This window comes from Colletotrichum costaricense, assembly GCF_030867565.1.
Source record: "Colletotrichum costaricense strain IMI 309622 chromosome Unknown Scaffold_5.1, whole genome shotgun sequence".
NCBI classification, from domain to species: domain Eukaryota; kingdom Fungi; phylum Ascomycota; class Sordariomycetes; order Glomerellales; family Glomerellaceae; genus Colletotrichum; species Colletotrichum costaricense.
In genome coordinates, this window is record NW_026848234.1 from 1,123,301 (window position 1) to 1,140,276 (window position 16,976).

Sequence of the window (16,976 nt, forward strand, 5' to 3'; positions counted from 1 at the left end):
CACTGAACAACCGGGACACTAAATCGCGGGCGCTACTGAGCTCATGACAGGTCTCAGTGCATCAATACATCATTGCACTGATCATCTCACGACAACATACCATGAGCACACTGCACTGCGGAATTTGGAGTATTGCTGCATAGGCAACGTTCTTGAGAATTGCTCTACGGGTAGGCGGGTTGCTACAGGAGATATGGTTGCGCGTCCATTCCACAGGCCTTGTTTGTCTTTGATGATTGGTCTTTGGTGGCGGCAACGCAAACATCGTCCACCGCTCGCTCTCGGGTAGCAAATTGGGGCTTCGGTCCCGACTAATCTAGGCTCTGGGCCAGGCGATCCAACAGAACTTATGGTATGATCTCCCCAGGTCGCGACAGCCCTGGAAGCGATCCACCCAGCTGTCGGATTTACAAAAAAAACCTCCGGCCGAAGCATAAACTCCAGCCCCAAAATCTCACAGCCACTCGGCGATGAGCTTTGATGCTTAGTCTTCTCATCAACCAACGACTCCAATGGAATATGCATTAGCTGGGCAATTTGCTGCATCTAGGAGAACGGCCCCTCACTTTTCGCTCGTTACCCCTCCATCAACCTTGTTTCTCACTATTGACTGAGCTGTGCACGGCCTACGGGCAAACGCTACTCAATCGACGCATTATCTCCGGAGGTGTTCCGGCCCGGCCGAGAAAATTGCCAAGTCGGGACGGTATGCTCATGGTCGCCGGAGCATGACCCGCACGCCTGATCATCGTTCGATCGGTAGCTGGTCGCGGGACACTGTGAGAACAACACATTTACCGCAGTCTGGAACTCTGGTCTCATTGAAAGTCCGACACTGAGCGCACTGATACAGCAAAATTCTGTGGGATCTCGACTTTGCTGACGCATCAATGTTCAAGTAAGGCAGTTGCTATACCTTGTGACTTGGTAACGTAGTGTACTTCGCTCGGAGGAGGCTTTGGCCAACTGAAAGCCCTCTATTCCCTGCGGCTTTGATTCTCATTAACGAGAAAGCCCACTGAAGCTATCCTGACTCGGGAGATGTCTGCCGCCTGTAGGTATTACTTCAGGTGAGAAAGTACTTCGTACGAATACGGATGGCCCATGTCAACCGACACAATGTCGGATTCGCCCCACTCGCGCAGACAAAGTCACGAATAGCACGTAGCAGATTGCACATCAACCAAGTAAGTAGGTTTAAATAGCTTATGCTATTCCAACCACAACAGAGAAAAAGAAGCGGTCTGTAGGAGTGAAAAATGCGCAACTCACCTGACAGCGCATGTGAAAAGCCGTTTCTAGAGGTCCAATGTTTATGTCTGGTTCGTGACAGAAAGCAACATACGCGCCTTTGCCTTTACCAACTCGCTTGTAGATGTCGGCCACTATTGCAGGAAGCTTCCCATCACAAATGTAAATCTAGGAAAAGATCCCGCTCCATTCTGTGACGCCATGAAGACTAAAGAGATCACTCATTCTTGTCAGTGAGGGCCAGAGCAGGCTCAGACTTCTCGAAATATTCAAGCCACCGGCATACCGTTCACGGACGGGATACATAGGTGCAGCTGAACTTGCCTAGGTCCTTGAAGTTTCAAACAGATCGGCTTGGCGATCTGGTGGTCGTCGATCTAGTTGCTGTGCCGGTAGCTATTAGTTGCGGAACCCACTTTGGCCGAAGACAAGCGACAGAAAGCTTTGTGGTTATGAATAATCCTTGTGCAAATCCTACTTCTATCCAACTTGGATATCAGAAACACCACTGATTCCCCTAGTTCCGTCCAGACCGGCGAACCTGACTTCTTTTTCAGGATCCTTCTCAGAAAGACAAATGACTTTGCCGCTGCCATTGAAGGAGAGTGTCTGCAGGAAAGACTACAGGGGGGTGTCTGTCCAACAGACAACAGAGTCCGCTTCGCTGACAAAGGCATCCGTCATCAAGTCGAGTTCGCTGAGTCCGTCGAGATGGCCCAGTTTTGCTATAGCCCTGACTCAAATGGCGATGTATGGTCGAGAACACGCAACGCCCGACTTATCATGAGCGATAATATCGTTGTCTAAGATGGTTTCTGAGAATTGCTGAACTACAAGCCGTCCTAACGTTGCGACTGCAGGAACATATCGCGAGTTCGCCTGCCTTCATTCTGATGTGCGCGACTTTAATGGGTGAGCCTGTGCTGTCGCCGATTATTGTACTCAACTATGCCATGAACTTGACCTCTGACCCGAAGTTTTCCTCGTGGAGGAGGCTGGTGACAACAATTCTAATGCGACATTGGAATCCATTGTGGCAAATGAAGTCAGATATGCGGTGACGGACGATTACGGAAAGAATATCCACCTCGAGAGCCTAACAGCCGGGCAGCCCTCAATAGCGACATAGCTATTCGTCCTTCTATTGATTTTCACCGAAATTCTGGAGACATAAAAGCGAATAGATACTCCGAACGCTACTTTGAGGTTCAAGGAGTTGGACACATCAGATCGAGATGGCCTCCAAAACTTAGCTACAGTCGAATGGAGGATCTTTTTGACCAAGACGGTGTAGACTTCTTCAGAAAGGCCATCAATTCCCGCTTCAACTTGAACAATGCTTTACCGCGCGTAACACCTAAGGCTAATGGGAAAATGCTGCCATAGCATAGATGTTCTGGTCGCCACAGCGGCCACATGAGGATACTGTGAGACAATTGGTATGGCGACGTCCCGACCTAAAGCATCCATGTGCCATTTCTTGTGTTGTTGACAATTAACACCATAATCTCTTCGAGAACCTTCGGGTTTTGCCATCTCGTTTGCAATGGATTGCGGTCTGCCAGAACCTAAACCCATGGTGCAGAAATGATCCAGAGAACGCGCAAAGGCTGCTGGCATTGGAATCGGAGTAAAGCACGCAGGCTTCATCCAAGGCATTCCCAGAGATGGTAGCTGGATTTCTAGATTTCTATGGCGAGAAAGGGAGCCATCCGGGGATTCAGAGATGCCCAAGGTGCTTGAGTGCAATGTTGAGAGAAGATCTGATAACACGTATAATTGTGAGGAGGAAATCGATCCGGGTGGTTTCCTCAACGAACCCATGCAGCAGCGAATGGGGGCGTAGAGATTTTTTTAAGCGCAACGGACGAGGCAAAGAATGCCATGCAATTAGGTTTTATGTACTTTCCTCATTGAGAGGCTTTGGATTGGCGTCAAGGAAGTCCACCGACCCCAAGAGGCCCTTTAGTCAAGGGATTCGAGGACTTCCCCTCAAGTAGAATTGTCGCTATATGCTCATCCGAGGAAATAAAGAAGCAAAAGATTGAAAGGTTTGGTCGTCAAACTAGATTCCTAGACCATACTCTGGAACATCGAAAGGCAGCCGTCGCAACTTGAGTGGCCTGATCCTCGAATGAAGTGTATTCGTTCTCCTATAAGTATCACATACAAGACTGAGTCGTAACTAAATGTCAAGACTGGTCACAGAACAAGGGCCAGGACTAGCACTGGTAAAAATATAATAACGCCAGAGATGAAGGATTCAGCTTGTAAACATAGACAGCGTATGCTGACCAAAGACGGCGATATGCTCGCCGCGATGCTATTCGAAAATTCGCGACAAAGCGATTCTGCATGAAACTCGAGCAGCGCTGGTGCAAATTGTCAGTCATTTGTTTCGATTAAGCTAACTTGGATCATTGAGCAGTCTTTCTCATCTGCAACACCAGACTTAGCTCGGCTTCGCAACAGGCCTGGGCCCTGGCCAATTTGTTGAAGCTTTGATTCCGAGATTGAGTTTAATATGTGGTGTAACTTATGGCGTGTTTGTCCTCTTTCTCAGAACAAGGAGCTTCTGAACTCTGTCGGGAAGGAATGAAATCAATATTGCGAACAGGCAGAATTTTCGTTTGGCATGGGCAGTCGTCAACCAAGTCACGTAACGCCAGCTGAACATAGCGCTTGGCACGGGGACAGATGTTGCGCGGCCCAGGCCCTTTTTCTTCTCTCACCCGTCCGTTTGTACCTGAAACTAAGCCTCAATTTCCAATGTTTCACCACGGGCCATAACTAGCAGGGGCAGTCCACGATGGGTAGAAAAGAAGCTCAATCTTTTCTCGCGGGATTTTGGGACAGTGGACGCGTAGTAACTCGTTTTTGAGTTTGCTGTTTCTGTCGGTGAACAGCGCCGGCGATCGCGGGGACGAGTCAGTGCACGCTGCATCACGGATGCCGAGGGAATCATGCCACAAGCGGAAGTGAAGTTACACCGGGACAATATACGACATAAGAGGTAGATATTCACAAAAGTTCCAATCGGAACTGGAGGATATATTCGGTGGAAGAATATGTACGAAGAAAATGAGTATGGTCCTGCCCAGCAACCCAAAGCATTTCCAGCCCAGGGAATCCTGATCACCCCTTACATGTAAGCGGAGTCGTAGTAAGCCGCGCTGGTGTAGCTGCTGCCCAGAATGCTGGCGGGAGTGACGGCAGCGCTCAACTTCTTGGAAAAGCTGGCGCGAGTGCCCTGGGATCCGATGCCGGTGTTCTGGTACTCTCCGAATAGAACGTTGGCGGTGCGAGGGTCGCCGTCGTTCCACTGCTTCCAGCCCGCGGAGTTGATGACGCCGGTCATGGAGGTCTTCTGGAAGACAACCTGGGCATACTGGCCCCAGGGACGGCCAAGGTAGTAGGCGCCATCGGCGACGGTGTTTCCGGAGGCGGCGGCGATGCTGCAGCTGTTGAAGACGTATTCGGACTTGTCGGACGAGCTGGCACGGCCGTTGGCTATTATCTTTTATTAGCGTCTTGTCACTTGATATCAGTGTGAAGGTGGTTTCTTACCAGTGACATAGCCGAGAGAAGCAGCCACAACACGAAGGTCGCACTTCTCAAACCAGGCCATGGCCTTCTGACCGAAGATGAAGTCCGTAGCACCCTGAATGAGGCATTTGGAGTAAAGCTGGTTACCCTGCTGGGCAAGAAGGGTATCCTGGAAACCGGTGAAAGCGCTGGCGTAGAAAGCGCTGTCAGAGTAGGCGCTGAGAGCCACGGCCTGACTGCCCTTGCCGTAGGTGTTGGCTACGTTGACGTTGTAGAGCTTGAAGTTCTTGGCCTTGATGCGGAGGGTGGCGCTGCCGTCGTTGTCGAGGCCGTCGGCCTGGCTCTTCTTGGCGGTGATGGTCACCTTGTTACCGGCGTAGCTGCTCGTATCGGCCGTGTATCCGTAAATGGTGAGCTGAGCTGTCCGCGCGGGGACGAGGACCTGCTCGCTGTAGGTACCCTGGTCAATGAAGATGCATTGCTTGGCGGAGTCGGTGGTGGAAAGGGCGTCGACGGCCTTCTGGATGGTGCTGTATTGGCCACCAGACTTCTTGACAGTCAAGCATCCAGAAGGCGCGGAGGTGCGGCTGGCTGCCAGAGCCGCCGTGACGAAGGTAAGAGCGGTAAGAAAGGACTTCATTGTGTCGAGTAAAAAGAAGAAGATTGGAAAAGAATGTGGTCTTGGTTCGTCCCAAGGTTGGCCTAAGAGTAGATCATCCGGACTAGCAACTATAGAGCGGCTTGGCTCACCCTTATGTACTTCAATCAAGAGGCCCACAAGGCTTCTAGTGCCGACGGGCTGGATGCGAAAGTTCAGAGCCACGAGAGCTTCGTCTTCCCTCCCTTCTCCGCGTGTTCAGCTAGATGCTGGGCTCCTGGAGTAGCCGGGCATGATTGGTGGAGACGGCCATCGGCAGACAGGAGGTGCTCCGTAGATTAAACCCGATTAAACAACCAATCCCGAGCTTTTGAACTTTAACAAGGATAGACTGCTAGCTGGGGTGCACCCCGCAGCGGCAGTCCGCGGCCACAAGGGGTTCATTACTTTGGAACCGAGCCTTCTAGACCGGCCTCATCCTGTTGGCGGATTAATTTACCGATGACCCCATCTTGTACCGCCACGGAGGTTGACTGTGCAGTTCGCCAAAGCGTTGACGGTGGAGATCATGAAATTTGCGGGGTGGCCAGCCCAGCAATGGTCAAAGAGGTTCAGTGATCCGAGCGCGATTTCGGCTTGGTATCGTTTCTAGAACAGTGCTCGCTGCAACGCAGGGGACCGACGAGTCAGATTGTCGGGATGAGCCCAGAGCGTCGTAGCATCTTCATCCCACCAGGGGAGATAGGGGTTGTGTGGATCGTCTAATGTGAAGCTGACGAAACATTTGGGCCTTTAAACTACATACTAGAGAAAGCTTGGCCGAACGAAAGCACTAAAATTTTCCTTGTGTTTCTGCTGTCGTCACCTATAATCGGCATCGGGTCCGATTTATGGCCTTTCCGTCCTTCGCCAAAACCTTGCTAAACTAAACAGAGAGTGGGAGAGTTTTGACGCTATTTATGCGTATTTGCGACTCTCGAGGGTGGGGACAGTAGTTGAAATCGACCGAGTGACAGTCGATTGGCCCTCCACGCCTCCGTGCCGCCTAGGTCTACTTTACTCATCGATATTTTGTCTTCGTGATGGGCTTTGACAACCCGCTCTGCGGAGGTATCCATCAACATGAAGCTACATAGTGGCTGAGCGCTTGGCATTGTGTTGGAAAAGCAAAGAGTGATCAAATCGCACCTGGTAATTGTTTGCATCAAGTGACACAGCTCAAACGGGCAAGATAGTTGGGACTTATGAGGACCATACGCGGCCGATGTAACTATTAGGCTCAAATGCGACTGTAGTCTCCTCTGATCATCCAAATACTTGCTGGCTCCCTTCCACCAATCAAGTTAATTGACATGGAGAACACGGCCGGCAGTGATACGTTACGGCAAGCTGCAATGGTGGTCGTCAGACGGGTTTCTACAGAACTAAAAGACCGAGACCTTCTAGGCCTTTGAGTTACCAATTATTACATAAAATACTGCCCCCATGCAGTGACTGCAATTTTCGCAGCCAGCCGCCGAAAACCAGTATTTACTCGATCGGGTTACTCTCGGCTAAGTGTCGTGTTGATTGCTTGTATTGTTGGACTAGACTGAGCCCCCGGTCGCGGTTGCAAAGTCAAATCAAATCACTGCAAACATGCTTCCTTGTGTCGTATTGACAAACTCGCACGTAACACAGCCGCCATCTATCTAGGACCAACAACTAACAAATAGTGAATGTCCCTACAGCTAAGCACCCCATTCCGGGTCAATGCGACTTCGTGAAGGAGATGCTTCCACAGTCATCATGGAAAATGCGACTCCTCGATGTTATTGCTCAGCAATCCCATCCAGCCTGGGAAACTTTCAAGTTGCATGCACTCTGGGGCGCAGCAGGCCCAGGGGTTGCGGGTATCTCGGCCTCAAAAATTCCACGCTACCGGACAATCGGCAAAGCTTAGAGTCTAAGAAGACCCCAATTCCGGTCGTATTGCTCAATTGATTGTTGAAGGACTTTTAGCAAGTTTCACGTCATATTTGCACTTGAGGGTTCTCAGGCCATAAGCTCACGCGACATGGATGATTTGCTGCCGACACCCGATTGATATTGAGTGAGACGAAAATGTCGAGCTCGACTTCATTTTGGCCACTCGTGGGTTTCTGAGATGACGAAATTTGATTAATTTATACCGCAAAGATTCCTCGCATGTTGTGTTCTTGCGTATGTTAGTGGTAAGTCACTCGGAGTATGAAGAACTCAACATGCAGGCGCTTAGAGAGTCAGTCTCTGAAACCAAATCAGCCGTTGTAAGCTTTCTCTGCATAGAGACTTCGTAGGGACTCTAATCTAGCAAGCGAACAGTCTTGTATACTTGTTTCACCTGCAGAGTGGAAGTATGATACTGCTCGGAGTAGCTGCGCCATTCTTTGGATAAGCAGGTCTATCAAGTCCAACTTGCAAAAGTACCTGGCTTGAGTGAAGCGAATTTACCTACAAATGAAATTTCTTCCCGCGTCTTAACTTTTATCAATCATGTATCCATGAAAGACGCAGGCTCTGCAATTTCCAGTTGTTTACGATTAGAAAACTGTCGCAGCGCCGCATGCGGCGCTGCCCACTACTGCCGTACGATACTGCCTACCGCGAGACGACTGCCCGTCGTACAGTATTGAGACACGACCCCTAATGGGTCGCGCACCTAGAGGAATCAAGCCACTATCTGCTAAATTCCCTTCCACTTAAATCCTCGCTTTGTAGCAGAAATCCTTCATAGCGATGCCAACGCTGCAGGCGTGAATAGCACGTAAGGCCTTGATGGACGGACGAAGTCGCAGCATCGAGTATCTAATTTTACAATCCGGTTATCCCTACCTTACACTACCGATTTCCGTAACCTAGGTGAAGCTTTCTTCAAAATATGTGGTCATGTTCAAGACTTGCCCATGGGTGGCGGGCTTGATGTACTTGACATTGGCAGTAAATGTATTGAACGTCAACAGGGCGGCTTTCACAGACGCCAATCTTTATTCTCAAGCTACGATCATTTTCAGACGAGATCAGGTTCAATCTTATCTTACTATCTAAAAGTCGAGGAACAGGCGACAAACGCCACCAAACCACAACGTGCTAGACTAATTATCCCACGTCCTTTCGTAATTTTACGGAATGGTATCAAAAGAACACAGGGACAAAAGCAGGTCCAACAGGCTTTCGGTCTTTTTGTGAAAGAGCCAGCTGCCTTTGAGTTGTGAAGTCGTCAGATAATTTGGAAGCCTATCACAGAAGGAGTCTCAGGTAGAAGAGCTGATATCGGACAAGACTCTATCCGGGTGTTTAATAACGGATTGTCTAAACGTGGTAGTGTTCGCATTGAGAATGTTTGTCGCAGGAACGACGCCATCAGTTGTGAGCAGCAGATGATGCCTGATCTTTTACGAGAACATTGATTCACAGGGTGCTCATTTTCCTCCCAAATGCCTGGGTGTCGTCAAAGCGGGCACAACCACGCAAAGCGTCCGCTCTACTTCTCAGAGTTGATGCAGCTGGGAAAGCCTGCGGGTTGCTTCGCTGAGCAACTGCATCGGGATCCCTGGAATCACTTTTTGTTGGACAGGAATGCTTCATAAACGATTTCGCCAGGGTTTCCGGGTCGACCTGCAGGCTGCGGCATATGTTGAGGGGATCTTGGGTCTCACTTTATGGGCAATTGTCCTCAACGATCAATCCAGACTTGGAGAACAATCTGCGACTGAACTAGTTGAGAATGCCAGAATAATCTCCTTTCATGAGCACAGCGAGTTCGAGGAAAGCCTCTGGTAGCCCCTCAATGTTCGATGGGAATCGAGTATTGCGATCATTCAGTTTGAAGAGCAAGAGAAACTCCCCCTCTTAGATCTGTGGCTGAGTTCCTCAGACAATAAGAAATCTCCAACCTAGACCGCTTTGGAGAAGGAGAAGTCGAACGACACAAGTGGTCAAACAAGCCGTGCATTCAAGCCTAGAGAAGTTTTTCGACTTTGGGGTTGGTGCACTTTCATAGAGCATCTCATGAAGGCAAACGCCCAGGATCGCCAAGTCGATGCCATGTCAGCTAAAATCAAATTCATTCGTACAAAAAGCTCACTCGTCGATATCTGCGCTCAAAAGCTTCTCACCTGTCTGCTTCTCGGGCTCAAGGATGCATTGATGAGAAGCCCTTTCCCAAACGAATTCAACAATGCCAAATCAACTATGAACCGTGTCTATCGGAATTTGAGGATGGAAAGTTCTTTGGTCACGAAAGTGGTGGATATGTTCGTAGACACCGGTCTGGGAACACATACAGAGGCTTTGCTCTGCGTGGTTCCCGCGTTGAGGAGTCAATTCCCTACTGATACCCTTGAGCTCAAGGCTTTGGGTGTCCTTGCATTGAACGGAAGTAGATAATCAGGCGTGGAGCTCGAATTTGTAAGTGCGAGTATTGAGTCTCGTTGAACACTCGTTCAATCGGCCCCTTCCCACGGCTCCTATATGATGGTCTACAATTACTTCAACCTACACAACAACATAGATCCCAACTGTTGATGTTCTCACATTTGTACGAGCAACGCAAGTCTATTATAAGCTACAGAGCCGAGATCAAAACTATACTTGAAGACTACAACGAATTCCTCGACCAGTTCAAGATTTTGGACCAACAAGCCGTCTTTCATGGAAAAGCCGTGCATTCTACCCTTGACGCTACCAAACTAGTAGTCTCTCTGGAGTCGAACAATCTGTATAGCGTAATGTGTTTTCTGGCGAAAGCAACCACAGCCGAGTTTGGGGCAGAAAAGAGCTTGCCATCTTCAAAGGAGATGTCTAAGGCTTTGATAGTAGCTGCGAGGCAAGGTTCAGTCGGCGTGCTTTGCATCCTAATGAATCTTGGCCTCGATCCGAACCAGGCTGGGGACGGAGCTAAATCAACTCTTGATGTCTGTCTCGAACATGGTTACGAAGTCTGCGCACGAGTTCTGATCAGCTTTGGAGCTTCCGTACGCATGCCAGGGGATCAGGGACTGGTCCTTTTAAATGCGGCTATTCGAAGGGACCAAACGGCTCAAGTCGACCTGTTGTTAGAGATGTTGAACATTCGACCTTATGACTACATGATAGCAATAGGGTAAGCCTGGCACTGTTGGAGAATTTCTGATCGACATTCATACATCCTCTCAAAGCTTATCAAGCGTGGGTCCAACATCGGAGTCAGTCCAGCAACGATTTTCTCTGGAGAGTCCTATAATCCAGGCTGTTCTCTCGTCCACGAGAGTGGGTTTTTTGTTACTGTCTTAAGATGGAGGAGGAGGTCATCGCCATGTATGGGCATCATCTAATGCTTTGGGCACTGCATAGCTGGAGAGGAATGGACTAGTCCACAGCCCGACGGTTGGTTCGAGCTGGTGTACGGCCTGACCAACCACTTGCGACCCCTTGTAGTAACACGGCACTTCACCTTACTGTCAAATGGCCGGCTACCCTGGAATCCTTATCTCGGACGACAACATACATCCCAATACTGAAGTGAAGAACGGTACAGGCCATACGCCCTTATGCAAGGCTGTTTGCGAAGACCAGTATGAATCAACGACCCTGCTTCTGGAAAGAGGGGCTTCCCCGGAACTCATCGGCCGTGGACAGAGGCCCATGGACTATGCGATTCACAACCAGGATGTTGAGACTTCTTTGGGATCATGGTGCAAGCATCAAGTCTGTTAATAGCAGGTGCCAGTAAAGGGTGGTGAAAGCGACAAGCCCGGGGGAGGTGGAAAAGTTGTTGAGTTCAGGGAAGCAGAACAACAACCCGAGTTGAGTCGGGAAGCTCATAGGAGTTGATGATCTCCAGACCAGAGTACCTGACGTATATTGACAGGGCATGGATGCAGTTGAGGAATATGGGAAAAGGAGTTCTTAAGCTGAAGGGACGTCCATGCCGGTGGACGGTGTTGTCATGATCTCAGGGATGCTGCTGGTGTAGGAATGGGGTTGTCGGTTCCTTTATCATTGAAGCAACGGATGTAGGCGCTATATAAGTCGCTGGATCAAAGCCAAGTTGCTGCTGGGGTCAAGCTGGCGGCTATGTAAGGGCGATGCGATGGGGTCTTGATACAATTGTCCTTCAGTTTCGTTTGAATCTCGGCCAGCAACAATCACGTACACGGTGAATACGAGTCTGTATGCTTATCATTCTATTCGACTGCTCCTCAATTCTATCCTTGGTGAACCGTGAAGTAGTTCGCACCGCATGAAAATCGCATACTTAACTAAATACCTGTGCTATCTGTTGAAATTTCATTCACTGCGGAAAAGCGACCTCGACTATACCGATAAGTCTCAGTTTTCTCTCCTGCGGAACGCGATATGCTGTCATATCCTTGCCGCACATAGCAGGCCGCAGTATTGACAAAGACTCATCCATCAGAAGCAAGATTCCAGACCACACCTGCAGAATATCCACTTGAAGCTTAGAAGACGGAAGCCTCCATGTTACGAGCCGATTTCCCTTTCCAGTCAAGATGGCAAACTAAATGAACGAATTAATGGACCACTATGCTGCCATATCGTCATCATCTCACGGACGTCCTGCGTCCTTGTGGACGAGTCTCTATCGTTGAAACAATAGTCGCTGACGCGGATTCAATGGCTTGCTTTTTATTGATGAAGAGCGGCAAGCATCTGTTCCGACTTTTCCGACCAGTTCCTACCAGAGCTGTCCACAGCCTGTCAAATGCAAGCCGAAACAAAACAGCCAGGCCAACAGGTGGCCAGGCGCCGTGGTGGAAGACCGAATGTGTCGTTGTCTGTTGTTCAGAGCGGGTCAGGGGTGAAGGCGCCAACGGGGGTCGCCAAGCTTTGTGTCAAGGAAAGGGCAGAGTGTGCCCAGCCGGCCGCGAGCGAGAGATGGATTGAAATGCTGGACTGGTTGACTGGAGCTACCCAACACACTGGGCCCTCAGCCGGGCCAGGATGGGAGCAGCCAGGACGTTTGTGAATGGCAATGGTTTTCGTGGCCGGGGGAAGCCGAGGTACTCCGTAGGGTACCGATGACTCGTCCGTGCCGGTGGTCCGGTATCCCTGACCCACCCCCGTCGCAGATATATCGGTAAAGTGGCCGTCCCTTCCGCTTGGGTGTAGATACTCGAGTCATCATTCCAGCAGCCAATGGTTTACTTCACTTCGGACGGCCGAGATATTCGCATGTTCTCGGGCAGTCTTTGGGCACCTTGCTAGGTAGATCAGCTTGTATTGGAAAGATTCGTCTTAAAAGAGTGTGATAATTCGCACTAGCCCAAACTGCGCCCTCAATATCCCCAAGAAAACATGCTTAAACGAAGGGGGGAGAAAATCGAATAGTCAAAAACGTAAATTACACAGCCTCCCGCGGCTAATGGAAACGAGTCTTGCCATACTTGTCAATATGAGGCCTCTCACCAGCAAGGCAAGTAACCCAGCCGTCCAACTGCTGCTCGGTATCCATGCCATTAGGCCACTCGTTCTCCATCTCCTCTCTCTTCTTGGTCTTGGGCTTGCCATCCCTCACACGAAGCTTCTCAAAAAAGACATAGGCCGCATAAAAGACACTGCTGGTGTTGCCAGACGCGGGTCCCTTCTTGTTCATGAAATTGGTGAGCAAGTTGGGAGCAATCTTGTGGTCCGATCCAGCGGGGTACGCGGCCTTGACGATGGCGCGTAGGAAGGCTGCCTTTGTGACACCTTCTTTTTGAAGGATGGCGCGGATCTTGGTGCGGACTATGTCGCAGGTGTCGAAGACGGGGACTTTCATCTCACCGTCACCCGGGAGCTGGATTTCAGAGAGGTCCGGGAGGGGACCCTGCTTGTCAGCAGCCTTCTTGGTTGCCTGCTTCTTGGGAGCTGGCGCAGCGGCGCCGGTGTCACCATCACCGTCGGCAGCGGCGTCCGACTTGCGCTTGCGGGACTTTGGCGCCGGCTTCTCGGCGGGCTGGACGTGTCACGGTGTCAGCTTTGGGAGCTGTGTCACGGCATTGGCTTCTGAAGGCGATAGAAAAGAGAATCCTGGCATCCGACTCGTGACAGACGATAATCATGGGACGGCATAATGAGACACATATTCTTTCAAGAATGTCGAGATATCTGCGCGATTGCGTACCTTTGCGGCCGTGTTTTGGCCCACGACGCGGTTCGCGTCAGCCTCACCCAACGGGCTGGGCGCGGCGGCAGTGGCTTTCTTGGGCGGCATTATCAAGAATGTTGCGAAATACGGAGACGGACACGGCTCCGGTGAAGTGGACGGAAGAGGTCTCCGAGTCGGACGATGTTTGCTAGGTAAATGGTAACAATTACGGCGCCTCTCTAAGTGTCTGAAGGAAGTGGTTCTATCCCTGTGTGGAAGCTTCTACCCAAAAAAGCTGCCTACGTAAGAGACGCGTCGGGTGGGACGGTGTCGGTAAGTGGCCGGCAGGGGCCCCCAAAAGTCACGGTAGGTGGGAGGGACGGGGCCTGGAGGGGGAAAGAAGATTGATGGAAGCATAACGTCATCGGATAAACAGCACGGGACGAGACATGGGAGCACGGAGATATTGATCCATTTGCACTTTAGACAGATTGGCAGGAAGAGGTGAGACAGGGAAGTACCTCCTTTTTCGATCCAATATCCGTCCCATCAGAGGAGAATTAGGAAAGAATTGGCAAAAGGCTCGAAAAATTGGGAATGGGCAAGAAGCACGGGCCAGATCAAGCGAGGGTCTCGGAAGGCAGAAGCTGGCGATGCCGTGCAGGACACTTGGAAGGAACAATCAAAATAAATTGAACAGAGGAGAAAAGGAAGGAAGGAAGGGACATTTTTGGCCCATGGCTGCCAAGAATTGATGATGGGTGGATCCATTGAGGAGGGAAATCCACTGACCGAGATCCATGGATTCATCTAGCTCCACCCCTGTGGCGGTACGTACCCACGAGAACGTGGAGTGGAAGGAGGTGGAAGTGGAGGTTGCAGTTTCAGGCCGCGCGAATTTGGGTCTCCGGGAAGGCACATGGATGGCTATCATTGATTTCGACAAGCAACGATTTGTTTGCTGGCAGGAAGGAACTTCCTCCATCATCAATGGCTGTTTCTCAGAAGAGGCGCGGGTGAGATGAGCCCTGGTTGGGCCATCCGAACTTGCGCTCAGCGGCAGGAGCCCATGCGGTCATGCTTTCACGCAACTGCGTACCCGGCGTGCCTGCTGCGTGCCCCTGGAGCCTCTGCGGACATGACGGACCAGAAGAGGAGGAGCCCTGCAACACTATTGGTCACTCCTTCTCGTCGAGTTCGGAAGTCCCTTGGGATCCAGATGAGTCAGCAGTGGGAGTCCGAAGAAAAGTCGAGAATGGGAAAAAAGAGGGTTTTGGTCCAGGCACAGAGTTGCGGCTGCACCCTGCGGGAACCAGGAGGCGACGATCACCAAGAAAACAGACTCCTCTTCCGGCTGCACCCCTGACCAGACCGAGTTCATCGACCAGCAGCAATGAGCATGGCATGGCTGCATGGCCAGCATCACCCCTTGATGACACCCTGCGCTGCACTGCAGGCACACATCAAGAAGACAGAATTTTTACTCGCCTGAACCCCGTCGAGCACAGATCGAGACCTTTCACAAAGTTGCAAATAGATTGCTGTCCCGAAGCCCAACGACATGCGCTCACCACCTAGTGTAGAGTCCCAGACTCTCCCTGTCATCCAGACCTGCGCTGTCGAAACTTGGCGGCAGTTGACCCTTTCCTTTCCACTTGTTCATTTCGATTCTCGGCTTTTCCACCATTTTTATCGTCGAGATTCTCACCGCTCGCACAAGCGCCCACCGGCAGTTCCACTGGGCCCCGTGAAGTTCGAACCAGAAAGGCAATGGCTACGGGGGCAAATGGCCTGTCGCCCGTTATTGATACGAAGCTTGCATACAAATCCGTATCGAGGCTGATCAGCTCCCAAATGGAGCTTGAGGCCAGTCAGGCTCCACGACCAGATCCGCTGCTTCGAGAATAGATACCAGGGGGCTTGACGATGTTCACAGTTCGGCTCCGTCGTCCAAGATTCCCAAGTCGGAGTTCAAGTGGGAAGCCAGACATTGGATTGAGGACTCGAGATGAGAACCAAGCATCGCCAAGCCTGCCATGCTTGCTTGTTGTGAACAGCTGGATATGCTGGATCACCCATCAAGCAAGGCGTCAAGCCCTAAGAATTACGGCCTGCATCCCTCCTCGCCTCATCACAGACGTGCCAACCCGTTTCCTCCACCGCTATCCACCCCAGTTTGCTTCTTTACCCGCTTCGACTCGTCATCCCTCCAGGGCTTCAATCTCCAAGTCTCCAGTCAATCGGGTATCGGCTCACACTGGAACTCGTCCAGACCTGGCCTGCATGTGTCCAGTAAGCCAGCCAGCCGAGGGTCACTCGCTGTTGCCAGCCAAGCACTGCCCTGCTGCCAGTATCAGCGGCAGAAGCAAACTCGACAAGCCAGCACTGACCACCCACCTCCCCTTTCCAACGCTCAGACGAACTGCCATCCCGTCGCCCTCAATCTCATTTCTTCTCCTCACTGCCACTTATGCTTACTGCAAGCTTGGCTTAACCTTTGCTGACTGACCCAATATGATGTGGGCGGAAGTGCGCTTCGGCTCACTGACTCCGAACTAACATGCTAATCCACGATTTAATGCCTCTGTCAATCCCAAGAAGGCTTGCCGGTCCCTAAGCTTAACCTTGGGTGGATCATTCACAGATCTTCACAGCAGATGCTACTATGATTTTCGATGTCGCTCATATGCCACCTTAGAACCAACAGACAGATCTTACCACTCTCGACAAGCGAGCAACAAGATGCCCGCCATAATTGCGCTGCTTTGGCGCCTCAGATCTGTTTACCGCGCCGCCAGCGGCCAACGTGCACTAGGTCACCTTGCTTCAACCCTGCACTACGGGATACAACAAGTCACCACCTTCATTTATGCTGAAACGGCTTGATCTCGCCATGGCTGCTCGGCATGGCCACCACCCCCGCTTGTTTCCCGCCTTTCCACCTATGGGCACGTTTCCAGCCGCGATGGCCTCGCTTCGGCTTCTGCTTGCGGTTCTAGATCCCGGGATAACAACGGGGGGTAGACGCCGGCCCCACGACCCCCTTCCTTTTCGATGCAGGGTGGGCGCCTCCTGCTTCAACGTCGAACCCCCCCCGCCTTACGATTCCACTCGATCACATTCACAACCCATTCGCAATCAACTTGTGCCTGGCCAACGCAGCCTGGACACCGCCCGGCCATGGATTTGCACAGGGACTCCTTGGACATGACCCCTGGCTCTGCTCCGTGAGGGACGGAGACGGGGCCGCAGTGGTCCTAGCATGGCTTACATGGGATGAGAATCGATACTGTCTCCTGATGGGCGTGGTCGAAATTGCTTGCATCCACGCAACGCAGGTATGCGCCACCACCCACGATCATGAGCGCTACTCTGGGCTATCTCGAGATATAAGGTCCTCTTCTCTTCGTTCACATCGTCTGCTCCTACTCTTTTTCTCCTCATCCAACAGGCTCATTCCCGCAGCTTTCCATTCCCACACTCTTTTCCGCT

The 16,976-nt window shown here is 51.2% G+C and overlaps 4 protein-coding genes across 4 annotated transcripts; 1 reads left to right on the plus strand and 3 right to left on the minus strand.

Moving 5' to 3' along the window:
- Positions 1–4,393: 4,393 nt before the first annotated feature.
- Positions 4,394–5,437, minus strand: CCOS01_05525 (pectinesterase; the record flags this gene model as incomplete). Its single annotated transcript, XM_060453704.1, has 2 exons — positions 4,394–4,761; positions 4,819–5,437. 2 exons carry the CDS (start codon positions 5,435–5,437, stop codon positions 4,394–4,396), a joined length of 987 nt encoding a protein of 328 aa, XP_060315476.1.
- A 6,907-nt stretch (positions 5,438–12,344) lies between these two features.
- CCOS01_05526 (uncharacterized protein) lies at positions 12,345–12,542 on the minus strand (the record flags this gene model as incomplete). Its single annotated transcript, XM_060453705.1, has 1 exon — positions 12,345–12,542. The coding sequence occupies one exon, from the start codon at positions 12,540–12,542 to the stop codon at positions 12,345–12,347; it is 198 nt and encodes a 65-aa protein (XP_060315477.1).
- Positions 12,543–12,776: 234 nt separating this feature from the next.
- On the minus strand, positions 12,777–13,610 carry CCOS01_05527 (calcineurin is a calcium-dependent; the record flags this gene model as incomplete). Its single annotated transcript, XM_060453706.1, has 2 exons — positions 12,777–13,352; positions 13,521–13,610. The coding sequence occupies 2 exons, from the start codon at positions 13,608–13,610 to the stop codon at positions 12,777–12,779; spliced, it is 666 nt and encodes a 221-aa protein (XP_060315478.1).
- A 1,800-nt stretch (positions 13,611–15,410) lies between these two features.
- On the plus strand, positions 15,411–15,992 carry CCOS01_05528 (uncharacterized protein; the record flags this gene model as incomplete). Its single annotated transcript, XM_060453707.1, has 1 exon — positions 15,411–15,992. The coding sequence occupies one exon, from the start codon at positions 15,411–15,413 to the stop codon at positions 15,990–15,992; it is 582 nt and encodes a 193-aa protein (XP_060315479.1).
- Between the last annotated feature and the right edge of the window lie 984 nt (positions 15,993–16,976).